At 49.8% G+C, this 21,698-nt stretch overlaps 1 protein-coding gene across 1 annotated transcript; it reads right to left on the bottom strand.

Moving 5' to 3' along the window:
* Positions 1–5,006: 5,006 nt before the first annotated feature.
* SMPD1 (sphingomyelin phosphodiesterase 1) lies at positions 5,007–20,305 on the bottom strand. The gene is made up of 6 exons (XM_040426692.1): positions 19,986–20,305; positions 15,566–16,332; positions 15,309–15,480; positions 8,014–8,090; positions 7,226–7,371; positions 5,007–5,730 (listed from the first exon to the last, which is right to left on the bottom strand). The coding sequence occupies exons 1-6, from the start codon at positions 20,148–20,150 to the stop codon at positions 5,336–5,338; spliced, it is 1,722 nt and encodes a 573-aa protein (XP_040282626.1). The 5' UTR covers positions 20,151–20,305; the 3' UTR covers positions 5,007–5,335.
* Positions 20,306–21,698: the final 1,393 nt, after the last annotated feature.

Here is a 21,698-nt window from a genome sequence, read left to right as displayed (position 1 = left end):
GAGGCAGCAGCATGTAAGGAGGGAAGAGGCAGCAGCATACAGGGAGGAGGTAAGAGGCAACAGGAGGGGGAAGAGGCAGCAGCATGTAAGGAGGGAAGAGGCAGCAGCATGCAGGGAGGAGGGAAGAGGCAGCAGGAGGGGGAAGAGGCAGCAGCATGTAAGGAGGGAAGAGGCAGCAGCATACAGGGAGGAGGGAAGAGGCAGCAGGAGGGGGAAGAGGCAGCAGCATTCAGGGAGGAGGTAAGAGGCAGCAGCATGCAGGGAGGAGGGAAGAGGCAGCAGCATGCATGGAGCAGGGAAGAGGCAGCAGCATGCAGGGAGGAGGGAAGAGGCAGAAGCATGCATGGAGGAGGAAAGAGGCAGCAGGCAGGGAGGAGGGAAGAGGCAGCAGCATGCAGGGAGGAGGGAAGAGGCAGCAGCATGCAGGGAGGAGGGAAGAGGCAGCAGCATGCAGGGAGGAGGGAAGAGGCAGCAGCATGCAGGGAGGAGGAAAGAGGCAGCAGCATGCAGGGAGGAGGTAAGAGGCAGCAGCATGCAGGGAGGAGGTAAGAGGCAGCAGGAGGGGGAAGAGGCAGCAGCATGCAGGGAGGAGGCAGCAGCATGCAAGGAGGAGGTAAGAGGCAGCATGCAAGGAGGAGGTAAGAGGCAGCAGCATGCAAGGAGGAGGTAAGAGGCAGCAGCATGCAGGGAGGAGGGAAGAGGCAGAAGCATGCATGGAGGAGGAAAGAGGCAGCAGCATGCATAGAGGAGGTAAGAGGCAGCAGGCAGGGAGGAGGGAAGAGGCAGCAGCATGCAGGGAGGAGGGAAGAGGCAGCAGCATGCAGGGAGGAGGGAAGAGGCAGCAGGAGGGGGAAGAGGCAGCAGCATGTAAGGAGGGAAGAGGCAGCAGCATACAGGGAGGAGGTAAGAGGCAACAGGAGGGGGAAGAGGCAGCAGCATGTAAGGAGGGAGGAGGCAGCAGCATGCAGGGAGGAGGGAAGAGGCAGCAGCATGCATGGAGCAGGGAAGAGGCAGCAGCATGCAGGGAGGAGGGAAGAGGCAGAAGCATGCATGGAGGAGGAAAGAGGCAGCAGCATGCATGGAGGAGGTAAGAGGCAGCAGGCAGGGAGGAGGGAAGAGGCAGCAGCATGCAGGGAGGAGGGAAGAGGCAGCAGCATGCAGGGAGGAGGGAAGAGGCAGCAGCATGCAGGGAGGAGGGAAGAGGCAGCAGCATGCAGGGAGGAGGAAAGAGGCAGCAGCATGCAGGGAGGAGGTAAGAGGCAGCAGCATGCAGGGAGGAGGTAAGAGGCAGCAGGAGGGGGAAGAGGCAGCAGCATGCAGGGAGGAGGCAGCAGCATGCAGGAAGGAGGTAAGAGGCAGCAGCATGCAAGGAGGAGGTAAGAGGCAGCATGCAAGGAGGAGGTAAGAGGCAGCAGCATGCAAGGAGGAGGTAAGAGGCAGCAGCATGCAGGGAGGAGGGAAGAGGCAGCAGCAAGCATGGAGCAGGGAAGAGGCAGCAGCATGCAGGGAGGAGGGAAGAGGCAGAAGCATGCATGGAGGAGGAAAGAGGCAGCAGCATGCATGGAGGAGGTAAGAGGCAGCAGGCAGGGAGGAGGGAAGAGGCAGCAGCATGCAGGGAGGAGGGAAGAGGCAGCAGCATGCAGGGAGGAGGGAAGAGGCAGCAGCATGCAGGGAGGAGGAAAGAGGCAGCAGCATGCAGGGAGGAGGTAAGAGGCAGCAGGAGGGGGAAGAGGCAGCAGCATGCAGGGAGGAGGCAGCAGCATGCAGGAAGGAGGTAAGAGGCAGCAGCATGCAAGGAGGAGGTAAGAGGCAGCATGCAAGGAGGAGGTAAGAGGCAGCAGCATGCAAGGAGGAGGTAAGAGGCAGCAGCATGCAAGGAGGGAAGAGGCAGCAGCATGCAGGGAGGAGGTAAGAGGCAGCAGGAGGGGAAGAGGCAATAGCATGCAGGGAGGAAGTAGCAGCATGCAGGGCGGAGGTAAGAGGCACATGGTGATGGGGTGGACACTAATGACTGTGACACACTGTGATGGTGGGGACAGATTTTCACACACAGTTCTGATAAAAGTCTTTATGAAATATTTCCAGTCTATTAGAACATCATCTTAATTGCACACAATCTGATTGCACAATCATTATTGGTCGCACTGCAGATAACAGATTAGTAAGGTCTGGCTCCGCAGCTGCAGATTTCCGGCCTGCTGGTCATCTCTGGGGTTCTTATTGGCGTTGGCCACTGGATCACACCTGATGATTTATGGATCGTTGTGACCTCATCAAAAGCCCCAATTGTGGACTGTGTCTGAGCTGCTGAGGAGCAGGATGGACACATGGCATGGAAATAGTTAATGTCGGGGGAGGCATGATTATGAATTTGGGTTGCAATACCACACACAACCCATGGACAAAGGTGGCGCCGTGTATGGAAGAAAGCAGCCATGTTATTCTAATCCACTACTGTAGCTTCAGGCTGGTCAGATGCCATAGGCTGAACCCAGCGATTGATGGAGGGGGACAGAGGGTGTGGAGGGGGACAGGGGAGTCTGGAGGGGGAAGAGGAGTCTGGAGGGGGACAGAGGGGTCTGGAGGGGGACATAGGAGTCTGAAGGGGGAAGAGGGGTCTGGAGGGGGGACAGAGGGTGTGGAGGGGGGAAGAGGGGTCTGGAGGGGGGGACAGAGGGTGTGGAGGGGACAGAGGATGTGGAGGGGGACAGGGGAGTCTGGAGGGGGGACAGGACAGAGGAGTCTGAAAGGGGAAGAGGGGTCTGGAGGGGGGACAGAGGGTGTGGAGGGGGGAAGAGGAGTCTGGAGGGGGGGACAGAGGGTCTGGAGGGGGACAGAGGGTGTGGAGGGGACAGAGGATGTGGAGGGGGACAGAGGATGTGGAGGGGGACAGGGGAGTCTGGAGGGGGGACAGAGGATGTGGAGGGGGACAGAGGGGTCTGGAGGGGGACAGAGGGGTCTGGAGGGGGACAGAGGGGTCTGCAGGGGGACAGAGGGGTCTGGAGGGGGGGACAGAGGGTGTGGAGGGGGGGACAGAGGGTGTGGAGGGGGGGACAGAGGGTGTGGAGGGGGGGACAGAGGGTGTGGAGGGGGACAGGGGAGTCTGGAGGGGGGACAGAGGATGTGGAGGGGGACAGAGGGGTCTGGAGGGGGACAGAGGGGTCTGGAGGGGGACAGAGGGGTCTGGAGGGGGACAGAGGGGTCTGCAGGGGGACAGAGGGGTCTGCAGGGGGACAGAGGGGTCTGCAGGGGGACAGAGGGGTCTGGAGGGGGACAGAGGGTGTGGAGGGGGGCGGCAGGAGGGGTCTGGAGGAGGTAGAAGGGTCTGGAGGTGGAGGGGTCTGAGGGGAGGACAGAGGGTGTGGAGGGGGGGCAGGAGGGGTTTGGAGGAGGTAGAGGGGTCTGGGGGGAGGACAGAGGGTTTGGAGGGGACAGGAGGGGTCTGGAGGAGGGCAGAGGGGTCTGGGGGAAGGACAGAGGGTTTGGAGGGGGACAGAGGGGTCTGGGGGAAGGACAGAGGGTTTGGAGGGGGACAGAGGGGTCTGGAGGAAGGACAGAGGGTTTGGAGGGGACAGGAGGGGTCTGGAGGAGGGCAGAGGGGTCTGGGGGAAGGACAGAGGGTTTGGAGGGGGACAGAGGGGTCTGGGGGAAGGACAGAGGGTTTGGAGGGGGACAGAGGGGTCTGGGGGAAGGACAGAGGGTTTGGAGGGGGACAGAGGGGTCTGGGGGAAGGACAGAGGGTTTGGAGGGGACAGGATGGGTCTGGAGGAGGGCAGAGGGGTCTGGGGGAAGGACAGAGGGTTTGGAGGGGGACAGAGGGTTCTGGACAGAACAGAGAGGTCTGGAGAAGACAGAGCAGTCTGGAGAGGGACAGAAGGAAAACAAAGGGGCCTAGAAGGGGGACAGGAGGAGTCTGTGGGGGGACTCTTCTGTATTGAGAACACATGCACCCTCGGTCGAGCTGAGCATGCAGGTGTATAGGGAGACATGGTGTAGCTCTCGCCCAGCAGTGGTGTAATGATTATGTCCGGCCTATGATATGGTTATATTTTTGGTGTGAAGGACCTTTGAAGTGAGAGGCTCCTTGTTGACATTAGATATTCGGAGAGGAATCTGACAGACGCTTTTACTGATCCTCATTTACAAAAAGTGCAAATGCTTACATGGGGTGTGTGTGCGGAGGAATGTTGGGTGAGGGTCGCTGGAGGACGCGGTGAGAAGGTAGCAGGCTGTAGAACTTGTAATGTGTTTTGGGACCAGTTGGCTGGTGAGGAGGATTAGCAATGGTGGGCTGGAGTCTGCAGGAGAGGGTGGGTTCAGGCGGGGGCCTGAGCTGGTGAGCGGGGTGTAATGGGCAGGTTGGTGTCTGCAGAAGGACAGGGTGGGTTCTGGGACCTGTGCAGAGTGTCTGCTGTGGGGGAGGAATAGAAAATGGTAGCTTGGGGTCTGTAGAAGGTTGGTTAGGGTACGTTCACAGATAAGGCAGCCTGCCGGATTCCGCTGGGTCAGCCATTGCTGGATTCTACAGTTCACTGCCGGATCCACATTGACTAGAATGGGGCCCAGCGGTGATCAAGCTCCGACAAAACCATGGAATTTGTTCCGGATCAGGCTGGCAGATAAGTTGTGCGCAGATGTGACTGTTTGTACCCTTAGATGATTAGCAGGTGACTCCAGATTTCAGGGATCTTCTAGGTTTGGGGGATGTGCAGTGCTGAGCAGGTCGTCTGGTCGGTGTCTGTACTGATACAGGGCGGGTGGCGTGGGATTACTGTGGGGGGGAGATTTATCAAACTGGTGTGAAGTAGAACTGGCTTAGTCACCCATAGCAACCAATCAGATTCCACCTTTTATTTTTGACAGCTTCTTTGGAAAATGAAAGGATCAATCTGATTGGTTGCTATGGGTGACTAAACCAGTTCTACTTCACACCAGTTTGATAAATCTCCTCCTGTTTAATCCTTTTTAGCATAGAATACAATGATTCCCCCCGAGGGTGGTTTTTCGGGTGTTGTGTGGGGTGATCCCATCCACCTGGAGACTCAGTCTATCAAGAGCTCCACTGATGTGTCCACACAATCTGAGGTTGTCCATGAAGCCTCCTGAGATACGCTCAGACCTCGCTGCAGTCCCGCTCCTTGTCCAGCATATTTCAGGGCTCCATTCTGTGCCGCCATTATAAAGCAGATTTCTCAAGGCAATAAATTAATAATTCAGATTTCCTCGTCTGTTATTCTCCATTGTGGAGCAGGGGATCAGAGGAGACATTTGGTCACAGACTCTGCCCTGGGCGTTCCTGAAAGGATTTAGCAGATCACTAGGATAAAGTGACCATTCAGCAGAGAGATTTCCTTTTCTGGGGCGGTTTTCCATGGAGGTCCAGATCTTTGCACAGCTGCAGGTCATAGGACCTCCCTGTACGCAGGGCACATAGAAGGCTTGTCTTACAGAGGTCCTGGCAGACCTCGTCCACATGGCCCTTGTGGTGAAGAAACCAGAAGGTCTGGAACAGTCGATCGTCCTGTAAAAACCTCTGTACCAGCTCGTCCCAGTCAGATGGATAAGCTGATTTCATCCCATAGGTGCTGAGTGCGCTGTACAAGAGGCTCCAGGTCGGGGTCTTGTTCAGCTCCTTGTTGGCTTCCGTCAGGTTCAGTATATATGTCTCATGGTCTAACACCACGTGGGAGCTACCAGGGTACTCACCATCCACTTGGTACACACGAAAGCCTGGAAGAGAAGACAACGTATACTAGTTCCACACATGAGGTAGAGAAGACAATGTGGACATGGGAGAATATCAGAAACTACCTGAAGAGGGTAGTCTGTAACTCTATAGTGGCAGCAGAACCAACCGAATCAGAATTCAATTCCACACTGCTAGGTCAGTCTGAGAGGTAAGCTGGAACCAGGTCTTTCTCCAACAGCAGAAGGTGGATGGGGAGCAGGTGATGGACAGACGGGGGAGAAGGTGGTGGTCAGGTAAGTGGAGAAGGAGATGGTCAGGCGGGTGAGTAGGTGGTGGTCAGGTGAGGGAGTAGGTGGTGGTCAGGTAGGTGGAGAAGAAGCTGGTCAGACGGGGGAGTAGGTGGTGGTCAGGTAAGTGGAGAAGGAGATGTTCAGGCGGGGGGAGTAGGTGGTGGTCAGGTAGGTGGAGAAGAAGCTGGTCAGACGGGGGAGTAGGTGGTGGTCAGACGGGGGAGTAGGTGGTGGTCAGGTAAGTGGAGAAAGAGATGGTCAGGCGGGGGAGTAGGTGGTGGTCAGGTAAGTGGAGAAAGAGATGGTCAGGCGGGGGTGTAGGTGGTGGTCAGGTAAGTGGAGAAAGAGATGGTCAGGCGGGGGAGTAGGTGGTGGTCAGGTAGGTGGAGAATGGGCTGGTTAGGTGGGTGAGTTGGTGGAGGTCAGGTGAGGGTTAGATGGTGGTCAGGTGGGTGGAGAAGGGGCTGGTCAGGCGGCAGAGTAGATAGTGGTCAGGCGGCAGAGTAGGTGGTGGTCAGGTGGGGGAGTAGGTGGTGGTCAGGTAAGTGGAGAATGAGATGGTCAGGCGGGGGAGTAGGTGGTGGTCAGGTAGGTGGAGAATGGGCTGGTTAGGTGGGTGAGTTGGTGGAGGTCAGGTGAGGGTTAGATGGTGGTCAGGTGGGTGGAGAAGGGGCTGGTCAGGCGGCAGAGTAGGTAGTGGTCAGGCGGCAGAGTAGGTGGTGGTCAGGTGGGGGAGTAGGTGGTGGTCAGGTGGGTGGAGTAGGTGGTGGTCAGGTGGGTGGAGTAGGTGGTGCTCAGGTGGGTGGAGTAGGTGGTGGTCAGGTGGGTGGAGTAGGTGGTGGTCAGGTGGGTGGAGTAGGTGGTGCTCAGGTGGGTGGAGTAGGTGGTGGTCAGGTGGGTGGAGTAGGTGGTGGTCAGGTGGGGGAGTAGGTGGTGGTCAGGTGGGTGGAGTAGGTGGTGGTCAGGTGGGTGGAGTAGGTGGTGGTCAGGTGGGTGGAGTAGGTGGTGGTCAGGTGGGGGAGTAGGTGGTGGTCAGGTGGGGGAGTAGGTGGTGGTCAGGTGGGGGAGTAGGTGGTGGTCAGGTGGGTGGAGTAGGTGGTGGTCAGGTGGGTGGAGTAGGTGGTGGTCAGGCGGGGAGAACACTGACGTCAAACTAACTTACACATTTCTTCCAAATTTTTCAGTGTGAAAAAAATCCACTGTGTATTTCACGCATGGGGGTAAGGAGAGTGGGGGTTGTGGTTACCTGGGTTCAGGCCGATGAAGGTGGTGACACTGGGTGCGATGAAGGCTACAGACAGCGGCCGGGACAACGTCTCCTCATCATAGAAGATCTCAAACTCATCCAGGTGCGTGTGTCCAAAGAACTGAGCAGCGATGGTGCCCTCGTACCTGCGGCAGAGGGAGGAGAAGTTGGAGGGCGGTTACCAGAGGAGGTGTCTGAGGGGGCAGCGGTCACCCACCTGCTCTGTTATATAGCCCCCATCATCAGAGGGACCCCAGGAGCCACCTGACATGAGATACATGGGGCAATGCTACTGAAGGTCAGGAACAACAAAGGACAAGAGAATAAAGGTATGGCGACACTGGATCGCAGTTTATCCGTGATCCCATAGAAATGGTCGCAGCGCGAGCTTGGTATGTGACTCGTATTGTGACCACAGTCATTTCTAAGCGATCCTGGCCAAGACAGCTGTCCCTTCTATCAATGTCGCCACGTACCCTCAGGGATGTAAGCGGGGGCGGGGCACAGAGCGGTTATGTCCCTCCACCAAGCACTCACTTATAGCTGACCCCTGCTGACCTTTCTTATGACTGATATTAGCCAGCGGCAGGTCAGAGGTCACCTGACGGCTGACGGGGGTGGTCAGTATTACAGAGTCCACCGCCCCCGGCAGGTGCTGGACTGGGGGGACTTCGAGGTGCTATGTTCTCTAGCTGAGGAAGGAGCACGGGAGGACGCGGTGCCGCAGATTAATCCACCGCTATCCCACCCTCTTGAACCCCCGGAGGGCACAGACCATTGGGGCCCACCTGTTAACGATCCGGTAGTAATTCCAGCTCCAGCTCCTCAGGCAGTGCCCCGGGGGGATGTGACCGATGATGTGCACCTGTCAGAAGGAAGATACCAGTCAGCAGAGCACAGTCACCCACAGAGCTGACACTCTAATTATACCGCATCAATAACCATAACCCCCAAGTCTTCTCCTGTGCTGTACCCTGCAGCTTCTCTTCCTTCCTGCCCACGGCCTAAACGCCAGGGGCCCTGGGATTATTAGACCTCTATTACATCTATGGGGCTGTTATATGGGATTATTATACATCTATGGGGCTTCTATGTGGGATTATTATACCTCTACTACATCTACGGGGCTGTTATATGGGATTATTATACCTCTATTACATCTACGGGGCTGTTATATGGGATTATTATACCTCTATTACATCTACGGGGCTGTTATATGGGATTATTATACCTCTATTACATCTACGGGGCTGTTATATGGGATTATTATACCTCTATTACATCTACGGGGCTGTTATATAGGATTATTATACCTCTATTACATCTATGAGGCTGTTATATGGGAATATTATACCTATGGGGCAGTTATATGGGATTATTATACCTCTATTACATCTATGGGGCTGTTATATGGGATTATTATACATCTATGGGGCTTCTATGTGGGATTATTATACCTCTATTACATCTATGAGGCTGTTATATGGGATTATTATACGTCTGTTACATCTATGAGGCTGTTATATGGGATTATTATACCTATGGGGCTGTTATATGGGATTATTATACCTCTGTTACATCAATGAGGCTGTTATGTGGGATTATTATACCTCTATTACATCTATGGGGCTGTTATATGGGATTATTATACCTCTATTACATATATGGGGCTGTTATATGGGATTATTATACCTCTGTTACATCAATGAGGCTGTTATATGGGATTATTATACGTCTGTTACATCTATGGGGCTGTTATATGGGATTATTATACCTCTATTACATCTATGGGGCTGTTATATGGAATTATTATACCTCTATTACATCTATGGGGCTGTTATATGGGATTATTATATCTCTATGGGGCTGTTATATAGGATTATTATACCTCTATTACATATATGGGGCTGTTAAATGGGATTATTATACCTCTATTACATCTATGGGGCTGTTATATGGGATTATTATACCTCTATGGGGCTGTTATATAGGATTATTATACCTCTATTACATCTATGGGGCTGTTATATGGGATTATTATACCTCTATGGGGCTGTTATATGGGATTATTATACCTCTATGGGGCTGTTATATGGGATTATTATACCTCTATGGGGCTGTTATATGGGATTATTATACCTCTATGGGGCTGTTATATGGGATTATTATACCTCTATTACATCTATGGGGCTGTTATATGGGATTATTATACCTCTATGGGGCTGTTATATGGGATTATTATACCTCTATTACATCTATGGGGATGTTATATGGGATTATTATACCTCTATTACATCTACGGGGCTGTTATATGGGATTATTATACCTCTATTACATCTACGGGGCTGTTATATAGGATTATTATACCTCTATTACATCTATGGGGCTGTTATATGGGATTATTATACCTCTATTACGTCTACGGGGCTGTTATATAGGATTATTATTCCTCTATGGGGCTGCTATATGGGATTATTATACCTCTATTACGTCTATGGGGCTGTTATATGGGATTATTATACATCTATGGGGCTGTTATATGGGATTATTATGCCTCTATTACATCTATGGGGCTGTTATATGGGATTATTATACCTCTATTACATCTATGGGGCTGTTATATGGGATTATTATACCTCTATGGGGCTGCTATATGGGATTATTATACCTCTATGAGGCTGTTATATGGGATTATTATACCTCTATTACATCTACGGGGCTGTTATATAGGATTATTATACCTCTATTACATCTATGGGGCTGTTATATGGGATTATTATACCTCTATTACATCTATGGGGCTGTTATATGGGATTATTATACCTCTATGGGGCTGCTATATGGGATTATTATACCTCTATTACATCTATGGGGCTGTTATATGGGATTATTATACCTCTATTACATCTATGGGGCTGTTATATGGGATTATTATACCTCTATGGGGCTGCTATATGGGATTATTATACCTCTATTACATATATGGGGCTGTTATATGGGATTATTATACCTCTATGGGGCTGTTATATGGGATTATAATACCTCTATTACATCTATGGGGCTGTTATATGGGATTATTATACCTCTATTACATCTATGGGGTCGTTATATGGGATTATTATACCTCTGTTCCATCTGTGGGGCTGTTATATGGGATTATTATACCTCTATTACATCTATGGGGCCGTTATATGGGATTATTATACCTCTATTACATCTATGGGGCTGTTATATGGGATTATTATACCTCTATTACATCTATGGGGATGTTATATGAGATTATTATACCTCTATGGGGCTGTTATATGGGATTATTATACCTCTATTACATCTATGGGGATTTTATATGGGATTATTATACCTCTATTACATCTACGGGGCTGTTATATGGGATTATTATACATCTACGGGGCTGTTATATGGGATTATTATACATCTATGGGGTCGTTATATGGGATTATTATACCTCTATTACATCTACGGGGCTGTTATATAGGATTATTATACCTCTATTACATCTATGGGGCTGTTATATGGGATTATTATACCTCTGTTACATCTATGGGGCTGTTATATGGGATTATTATACCTCTATTACATCTATGGGGCTGTTATATGGGATTATTATACATCTATGGGGCTGTTATATGGGATTATTATACCTCTATTACATCTATGGGGCCGTTATGTGGGATTATTATACCTCTATTACATCTATTGGGCTGTTATATGGGATTATTATACCTATGGGGCTGTTATATGGGATTATTATACATTTATTACATCTATGGGGCTGTTATATGGGATTATTATACCTCTATGGGGCTGTTATATGGGATTATTATAGCTCTGTTACATCTATGGGGCTGTTATATGGGATTATTATACCTCTATTACATCTATGAGGCTGTTATATGGGATTATTATACCTCTATTACATCTACGGGGCTGTTATATAGGATTATTATACATCTATGGGGCTGTTATATGGGATTATTATACCTCTATTACATATATGAGGCTGTTATATGGGATTATTATACCTCTATGGGGCTGTTATATGGGATTATTATACCTCTACTACATCTATGAGGCTGTTATGTGGGATTATTATACCTCTATTACATCTATGGGGCTGTTATATGGGATTATTATACCTCTATGGGGCTGTTATATGGGATTATTATACCTCTATTACATCTACGGGGCTGCTATATGGGATTATTATACCTCTATTATATCTATGGGGCTGTTATATGGGATTATTATACCTCTATGGGGCTGTTATATGGGATTATTATACCTCTATTACATCTATGGGGCCGTTATATGGGATTATTATACCTCTATTACATATATGGGGCTGTTATATGGGATTATTATACCTCTATGGGGCTGTTATATAGGATTATTATACCTCTATTACATCTATGGGGCTGTTATATGGGATTATTATACCTCTATGGGGCTGTTATATGGGATTATTATACCTCTATGGGGCTGTTATATGGGATTATTATACCTCTATAGGGCTGTTATATGGGATTATTATACCTCTATGGGGCTGTTATATGGGATTATTATACCTCTATTACATCTATGGGGATGTTATATGGGATTATTATACCTCTATGGGGCTGTTATATGGGATTATTATACCTCTATTACATCTATGGGGATGTTATATGGGATTATTATACCTCTATTACATCTACGGGGCTGTTATATGGGATTATTATACCTCTATTACGTCTACGGGGCTGTTATATAGGATTATTATTCCTCTATGGGGCTGCTATATGGGATTATTATACCTCTATTACGTCTATGGGGCTGTTATATGGGATTATTATACATCTATGGGGCTGTTATATGGGATTATTATGCCTCTATTACATCTATGGGGCTGTTATATGGGATTATTATACCTCTATTACATCTATGGGGCTGTTATATGGGATTATTATACCTCTATGGGGCTGCTATATGGGATTATTATACCTCTATGAGGCTGTTATATGGGATTATTATACCTCTATTACATCTACGGGGCTGTTATATAGGATTATTATACCTCTATTACATCTATGGGGCTGTTATATGGGATTATTATACCTCTATTACATCTATGGGGCTGTTATATGGGATTATTATACCTCTATGGGGCTGCTATATGGGATTATTATACCTCTATTACATATATGGGGCTGTTATATGGGATTATTATACCTCTATGGGGCTGTTATATGGGATTATAATACCTCTATTACATCTATGGGGCTGTTATATGGGATTATTATACCTCTATTACATCTATGGGGTCGTTATATGGGATTATTATACCTCTGTTACATCTATGGGGCTGTTATATGGGATTATTATACCTCTATTACATCTATGGGGCCATTATATGGGATTATTATACCTCTAATACATCTATGGGGCTGTTATATGGGATTATTATACCTCTATTACATCTATGGGGATGTTATATGGGATTATTATACCTCTATTACATCTACGGGGCTGTTATATGGGATTATTATACATCTATGGGGTCGTTATATGGGATTATTATACCTCTATTACATCTACGGGGCTGTTATATAGGATTATTATACCTCTATTACATCTATGGGGCTGTTATATGGGATTATTATACCTCTGTTACATCTATGGGGCTGTTATATGGGATTATTATACCTCTATTACATCTATGGGGCTGTTATATGGGATTATTATACATCTATGGGGCTGTTATATGGGATTATTATACCTCTATTACATCTATGGGGCCGTTATGTGGGATTATTATACCTTTATTACATCTATGGGGCTGTTATATGGGATTATTATATCTCTATGGGGCTGTTATATGGGATTATTATAGCTCTGTTACATCTATGGGGCTGTTATATGGGATTATTATACCTCTATTACATCTATGAGGCTGTTATATGGGATTATTATACCTCTATTACATCTTTGATGCTGTTATATGGGATTATTATACCTCTATTACATCTATGGGGCTGTTATATGGGATTATTATACATCTATGGGGCTGTTATATGGGATTATTATACCTCTATTACATATATGAGGCTGTTATATGGGATTATTATACCTCTATGGGGCTGTTATATGGGATTATTATACCTCTACTACATCTATGAGGCTGTTATGTGGGATTATTATACCTCTATTACATCTACGGGGCTGTTATATGGGATTATTATACCTCTATTACATCTATGGGGCTGTTATATGGGATTATTATACCTCTATGGGGCTGTTATATGGGATTATTATACCTCTATTACATCTACGGGGCTGCTATATGGGATTATTATACCTCTATTATATCTATGGGGCTGTTATATGGGATTATTATACCTCTATGGGGCTGTTATATGGGATTATTATACCTCTATTACATCTATGGGGCCGTTATATGGGATTATTATACCTCTATTACATCTACGGGGCTGTTATATGGCATTATTATACCTCTGTTACATTTTTGGGGCCGTTATATGGGATTATTATACCTCTATTACATCTATGGGGCTGTTATATGGGATTATTATACCTCTATTACATCTATGGGCTGTTATATGGGATTATTATACCTCTATTACATCTATGGGGCTGTTATATGGGATTATTATACCTCTATGGGGCTGCTATATGGGATTATTATACCTCTATTACATATATGGGGCTGTTATATGGGATTATTATACCTCTATGGGGCTGTTATATGGGATTATTATACCTCTATTACATCTATGGGGCTGTTATATGGGATTATTATACCTCTATTACATCTATGGGGTCGTTATATGGGATTATTATACCTCTGTTAAATCTATGGGGCTGTTATATGGGATTATTATACCTATATTACATCTATGGGGTCGTTATATGGGATTATTATACCTCTATTATATCTATGGGGTCGTTATATGGGATTATTATACCTCTATTACATCTATGGGGTCGTTATATGGATTATTATACCTCTATTACATCTATGGGGCTGTTATATGGGATTATTATACCTCTATGGGGCTGTTATATGGGATTATTATACCTCTATTACATCTATGGGGCTGTTATATGGGATTATTATACCTCTATTACATCTATGGGGCTGTTATATGGGATTATTATACCTCTATGGGGCTGTTATATGGGATTATTATACCTCTATTACATCTATGGGGCTGTTATATGGGATTATTATACCTCTATGGGGCTGTTATATGGGATTATTATACCTCTATTACATCTACGGGGCTGTTATATGGGATTATTATACCTCTATTACATCTACGGGGCTGTTATATGGGATTATTATACCTCTATTACATCTATGGGGCCGTTATATGGGATTATTATACCTCTATTACATCTACGGGGCTGTTATATGGGATTATTATACCTCTATTACATCTATGGGGCTGTTATATGGGATTATTATACCTCTATTACATCTATGGGGCTGTTATATGGGATTATTATACCTCTATTACATCTATGGGGCTGTTATATGGGATTATTATACCTCTATTACATCTATGGGGCTGTTATATGGGATTATTATACCTCTATGGGGCTGTTATATGGGATTATTATACCTCTATGGGGCTGCTATATGGGATTATTATACCTCTATTACATCTATGGGGCTGTTATATGGGATTGTTATACCTCTATTACGTCTATGGGGCTGCTATATGGGATTATTATACCTCTATGGGGCTGCTATATGGGATTATTATACCTCTATTACATCTATGGGGCTGCTATATGGGATTATTATACCTCTATTACATCTATGGGGCTGCTATATGGGATTATTATACCTCTATGGGGCTGCTATATGGGATTATTATAGCTCTGTTACCTTTTTGGGGCAGTATTACAGCAGTCATGTATGGCAGTGCTATGTGAACACTTTCAGGGTGGCGTTATGTAGGTACAATGAGATGATGTCACCTGGGTTAGGTATGGCGGTATTATGTGTGCAGTGTGACTGGCTGACCTGGGGGTGACATGCTTCCTATACCGTCCTCACCTTCTCGTGGTTGTTCTCGGCATCCTGCAGGACCCCCACCAACCACTGCAGTTGTCCTGCGGGGTCCGTATAATTGATCATAAGCCAGAAATTCTCCACGGCACAGAAGTTCATATTGAGCGATACCAAGCGCAAGCCGGGCGCTATCCTGGTGGTGTAAAAGCCAGCAGTCCTGTAACAGGGAGACAGCGGGTGAGGGAGGTCTCATGGATAACATACATGGGTGAAGAAGGGTAGGTAGGTGGCCACGAGCTCACCTGAGGGTCTGCAGCGCAGGGGCTGGCAGCCAGCCTTCCCATTCCTGTGCCATGGCGTGGTAGAGCCAGCTGTTGGAAAGGTTCCCAAAAACGGAGGGGGGTGGGAAGCTGTTGACGGGGGCGCTCTCGTGGTTTCCCACAGCTGGGTATACGGGTACTGGACCCAGATACTTCCGAATAAGGCCGGTAATGGTTCTGAGGGCGTCCAGCTGCCGTGCCCGGGTCTGCTCCCACACGTTGTGAGCGGGTATATCACCCGTCCAGTACACCCGGTCAAACCGTCCACTAGTGGCGACATGCCGGAGGAGAGACTCGATGGTGTGTAGTGGGAGGTCGCAGATGCCGTAATCCCCCCAATATCCCGAGGGATTCTGACCTGTTGATGTGGAATGGTTGCGGCAGCACAGTGGCTCCTTGCAGATGGCAGGGGCCCCAGGGGAATAGCCGTGGTCCCAGTGAATGTCTGTGAGGAACAGCACTCGCGAGACAGGAGCCCCCGGCTGAGGTGGCACAGGGGGGTAAACCGGAGGTTTGGGCACAGGCGGGAGGGTAATATTCCAGTCTGAGCCGATGTCCCAGTGTCCACAGTCTGTGCCCAGGAGAAGCCCACAGATCTCCGAGGGGCGCAGCACCGACAGCACCCAGGAAGTGATTACATCCCGCTTAAAGAGCTGCACCACCTGCTGACAGATGCCCGATTCTGCGAGATGCAGCGTCCGACAAACCTTCACTGCGACCTCAGCCACCAGGTCCATGTTACTCTCCACCTGCAAGAGACAAGGGAACCAACGTCAGTGCCGGGCCACAAACTGAGGCAAGGGAGAAGCACAGGGACCTATAGATTCAGCGCATGATGGGGGGGTTAATGAACAAGTACCTATAGGTCAAATCCATCACTGAGGGTAAAGAACGAGTACCTATAGGTCCAGTCCATCACTGAGGGTAAAGAACAAGTACCTATAGGTCCAGTCCATCACTGAGGGTAAAGAACAAGTACCTATAGGTCCAGTCCATGACTGAGGGTAAAGAACAAGTACCTTTAGGTCCAGTCCATGACTGAGGGTGAAGCACAAGGCCCTATAGGTCCAGTCCATGACTGAGGGAAAAGCACAGGGCTCTATAGGTCCAGTTCATGACCGAGGGTAAAGCACAGGGCCCTATAGATCCAGCCCATGATGGGGATGGGAGGTAAAGAATAAGGCCCTATAGGTCCAGCCCATGAATAGGAAGAAGCACATGTCCCTCTAGGTCCAGCCCATGATGGGGGTAAAGAACAGGGCCCTAGAGGACCAGCCCATGATGGGGATGGGAGGTAAAGAATAAGGCCCTATAGGTCCAGCCCATGACTGGGAAGAAGCACATGTCCCTCTAGGTCCAGCCCATGATGGGGGTAAAGAACAGGGCCCTAGAGGTCCAGCTCATGGAGCGGGGGCTAAAGCACAGGACCCTATAGGTTCAGCCTCTGATGGGAGGTGAAGCACAGGAACATATAGATTCTGCTCATGAAGGGGGAAAGCACATGGACCTAGAGATTCAGGCCCTGATGGGGCGAAGTACAGAGACCTACCTATAGTTTTAGCTCATAATAGGGTGAGCACAGGGACCTATACATTCAGCTCATTATGGGGGTGAAACACAGGGGTCTATAGATTGAGCTCATGATGGGGTGAAACACAGAAGCCTATAGATTCAGCTCATGATGGGGTGAAGCACATGGACCTGTAGATTAAGCTCACGATTGGGAAAAAGAACAGGGACCTATAGATTTAGCTCAAGATGGGGGTGAAGTACAGGGACCTACAGATTCAGCTCACGATGGCCGAAAATATAGGGACCTATAGATTCAGCTCAAGATGGGGGTGAAGTACAGGGACCTTCAGATTCAGCTCATGATGGGGGAAAGCACATAGGCCTGTAGATTTAGCTCACGATGGCGGAAAAGATAGGGACCTATAGATTCAGCTCAAGATGGGGTGAAGCACATGGACCTATTAATGCAGCTCATGGTGTGGAGGGGGGCGTGAGGTGGGTAGCACAGGGACCTATAGATTCAGCTCATGTGGGGGGGGGGGTGAAGCACAGGGTCCTGTAGATTCAGTTTATGATGGGAAGAAGCACAGGGACCCATAGATTCAGTTAATGATGAGGTTGATGCACAGTGACTTATAGATTCAGCTCATGATGGGGGAGAAGCACAGGGACGTATAGATTAAGCTCATGATGGGGGAAAAGAACAGGGGACTATAGATTCAGCTCAGGGCAGGGTAAAGCACAGGGACCTATATATTCAGCTCAGGGCAGGGTAAAGCACAAGGACCTATAGATTCAGCTCAGGGCAGGGTAAAGCACAAGGACCTATAGATTCAGCTCAGGACGGGGTGAAGCACATGGAACTATATATTCAGCTCAGGACGAGGTGAAGCACAGGGACCTATAGATTCAGCTCAGGATGGGGTAAAGCACAGGGACCTATAGATTCAGCTCAGGACGGGGTGAAGCACAGGGACCTATAGATTCAGCTCAGGACGGGGTGAAGCACAGGGACCCATAGATTCAGCTCCGGACGGGGTGAAGCACAGGGACCTATAGATTCAGCTCAGGACGGGGTAAAGCACAGGGACCTATAGATTCAGCTCAGGATGGGGTGAAGCACAGGGACCTATAGATTCAGCTCAGGACGGGGTGAAGCACAGGGACCTATAGATTCAACTCAGGACGGGGTGAAGCACAGGGAACTATAGATTCAGCTCAGGACGGGGTAAAGCACAGGGACCTATAGATTCAGCTCAGGACGGGGTGAAGCACAGGGACCTATAGATTCAGCTCAGGATGGGGTAAAGCACAGGGACCTATAGATTCAGCTCAGGACGGGGTAAAGCACAGGGAACTATAGATTCAGCTCAGGACGGGGTAAAGCACAGGGAACTATAGATTCAGCTCAGGACGGGGTAAAGCACAGGGACCTATAGATTCAGCTCAGGACGGGGTAAAGCACAAGGACCTATAGATTCAGCTCAGGACGGGGTGAAGCACAGGGACCCATAGATTCAGCTCAGGACGGGGTGAAGCACAGGGACCTATAGATTCAACTCAGGACGGGGTGAAGCACAGGGACCTATAGATTCAGCTCAGGACGGGGTGAAGCACAGGGACCTAAAGATTCAGTTCAGGACGGGGTAAAGCACAGGGACCCATAGATTCAGCTCAGGACGTGGTGAAGCACAGGGACCTATAGATTCAGCTCAGGACGGGGTGAAGCACAGGGACCTATAGATTCAGCTCAGGACGGGGCGAAGCACAGGGACCTATAGATTCAGCTCAGGATGGGGTGAAGCACAGGGACCTATAGATTCAGCTCAGGGCGGGATGAAGCACAGGGACCTATAGATTCAGCTCAGGGCGGGGTGAAGCACAGGGACCTATAGATTCAGCCCAGGACGGGGTGAAGCACAGGGACCTATAGATTCTGCTCAGGACGGGGTGAAGCACAGGGACCTATAGATTCAGCTCAGGACGGGGTGAAGCACAGGGACCTATAGATTCAGCTCAGGACGGGGTGAAGCACAAGGACCTATAGATTCAGCTCAGGACGGGGTGAAGCACAGGGACCTATAGATTCAGCTCAGGACGGGGTAAAGCACAGGGACCTATAGATTCAGCTCAGGACGGGGTGAAGCACAGGGACCTATAGATTCAGCTCAGGACGTGGTGAAGCACAGGGACCTATAGATTCAGCTCAGGACGGGGTGAAGCACAAGGACCTATAGATTCAGCTCAGGACGGGGTGAAGCACAGGGACCTATAGATTCAGCTCAGGACGGGGTGAAGCACAGGGACCTATAGATTCAGCTCAGGACGGGGTGAAGCACAGGGACCTATAGATTCAGCTCAGGGCGGGGTGAAGCACAAGGACCTATAGATTCAGCTCAGGACGGGGTGAAGCACAGGGACCTATAGATTCAGCTCAGGACGGGGTGAAGCACAGGGACCCATAGATTCAGGACGCCATGACGACCCTGTACCACTCAGCTCTTCCACCAGGAGGCACAGTGGAGCTCGCTGTCACCCAGTATACGGCACATGGGGCACTTACAGGGTATGATGGGGGTAACAAGGGAGAGATGCCCCAGGCAATCCATCAGCCATTAACCCCCTCACTGCTGACACCAGGGAGAATATTAACCTCTTCCTACACAGAACGCATGAGGAGAGAAAGCAGATTAACCCCTTCACTGCTGGATCATACATGAATAGAGGGGTTGTAATTAACCCCTAACTGCTCAGTCTATGTAAACATGTACCACCCCCACAGTAGTGGTGACGTTAACCCTTTGTACACCTTCTCCCTGCGGACAATCACTCCTGGCGTGCACTGGATGCTTAACCCCGTCTTTGCCAGCGGCTCAGCGCTGTACCTTACCTGCAGGCTGATGTCCAGGGCAGTGACCAGAGCTTTGCACGTGGTGCAGGTGACATTAGACCATCCGTACCTCAGGTCCATCAGGGGCCCCTGACTGGATACAGGAAGACCTGTGCTGTAGGGCCACACAAGGAGAAGAAGGAAGAGACCCCCCGTAGGTGACATTGTCCTGGGTGACGGGGCCGTCCTCTGCTGCTGACTGTCTCTCTTCTCAGACTATCAGTTAGTTGCTCCTCAGCTGGATTTTTCCTATGCGCTCTCAGATCTCTCATCTGCTGTCTCATCTGCTGTCTCATCTGCTGTCTCATCTGCTGTCTCTCCTGTCTGCGAGTGCTGACCTCAGTGACAACACCCTGAACCAGGAAGAGAATGCAGGGGGAGGACAGAGAGGAGGAGAGAGTGCAGGGGGTGGACAGAGAGTGCAGGGGGAGGACAGAGAGGAGGAGAGAGTGCAGGGGGTGGACAGAGAGTGCAGGGGGAGGACAGAGAGGAGGAGAGAGTGCAGGGGGAGGACAGAGAGGAGGAGAGAGTGCAGGGGGAGGACAGAGAGGAGGAGAGAGTGCAGGGGGAGGACAGAGAGGAGGAGAGAGTGCAGGGGGGAGGACAGAGAGGAGGAGAGAGTGCAGGGGGAGGACAGAGAGGAGGACAGAGAGTGCAGGGGGAGGACAGAGAGAAGGAGAGAGTGCAGGGGGAGGACAGAGAGAAGGAGAGAGTGCAGGGGGAGGACAGAGAGTGCAGGGGGAGGACAGAGAGGAGGAGAGAGTGCAGGGGGGAGGACAGAGAGGAGGAGAGAGTGCAGGGGGAGGACAGAGAGGAGGAGAGAGTGCAGGGGGAGGACAGAGAGGAGGATAGAGTGCAGGGGGAGGACAGAGAGAGTGCAGGGGGAGGACAGAGAGGAGGAGAGAGTGCAGAGGGAGGACAGAGAGAAGGAGAGAGTGCAGGGGGAGGACAGAGAGGAGGAGAGAGTGCAGAGGGAGGACAGAGAGGAGGAGAGACTGCAGGGGGAGGACAGAGAGGAGGAGAGAGTGCAGGGGGGAGGACAGAGAGGAGGAGAGAGTGCAGGGGGAGGACAGAGAGGAGGAGAGAGTGCAGGGGGAGGACAGAGAGGAGGAGAGAGTGCAGGGGGAGGACAGAGAGGAGGAGAGAGTGCAGGGGGGAGGACAGAGAGGAGGAGAGAGTGCAGGGGGAGGACAGAGAGGAGGAGAGAGTGCAGGGGGAGGACAGAGAGGAGGAGAGAGTGCAGGGGGAGGACAGAGAGAAGGAGAGAGTGCAGGGGGAGGACAGAGAGGAGGAGAGAGTGCAGGGGGAGGACAGAGAGAAGGAGAGACTGCAGGGGGAGGACAGAGAGAAGGAGAGAGTGCAGGGGGAGGACAGAGAGTGCAGGGGGAGGACAGAGAGGAGAAGAGAGTGCAGGGGGGAGGACAGAGAGGAGGAGAGAGTGCAGGGGGGAGGACAGAGAGGAGGAGAGAGTGCAGGGGGGAAGACAGAGAGGAGGAGAGAGTGCAGGGGGAGGACAGAGAGTGCAGGGGGAGGACAGAGAGGAGAAGAGAGTGCAGGGGGGAGGACAGAGAGGAGGAGAGACTGCAGGGGGAGGACAGAGAGGAGGAGAGAGTGCAGGGGGAGGACAGAGAGGAGGAGAGAGTGCAGGGGGAGGACAGAGAGGAGGAGAGAGTGCAGGGGGAGGACAGAGAGGAGGAGAGAGTGCAGGGGGGA

Source organism: Bufo bufo, chromosome 3, assembly GCF_905171765.1.
Source record: "Bufo bufo chromosome 3, aBufBuf1.1, whole genome shotgun sequence".
NCBI lineage: Eukaryota > Metazoa > Chordata > Amphibia > Anura > Bufonidae > Bufo > Bufo bufo.
The sequence above is the reverse complement of the archived record's forward strand: the minus strand, read 5'-3'. Positions and strand labels throughout refer to the sequence as shown.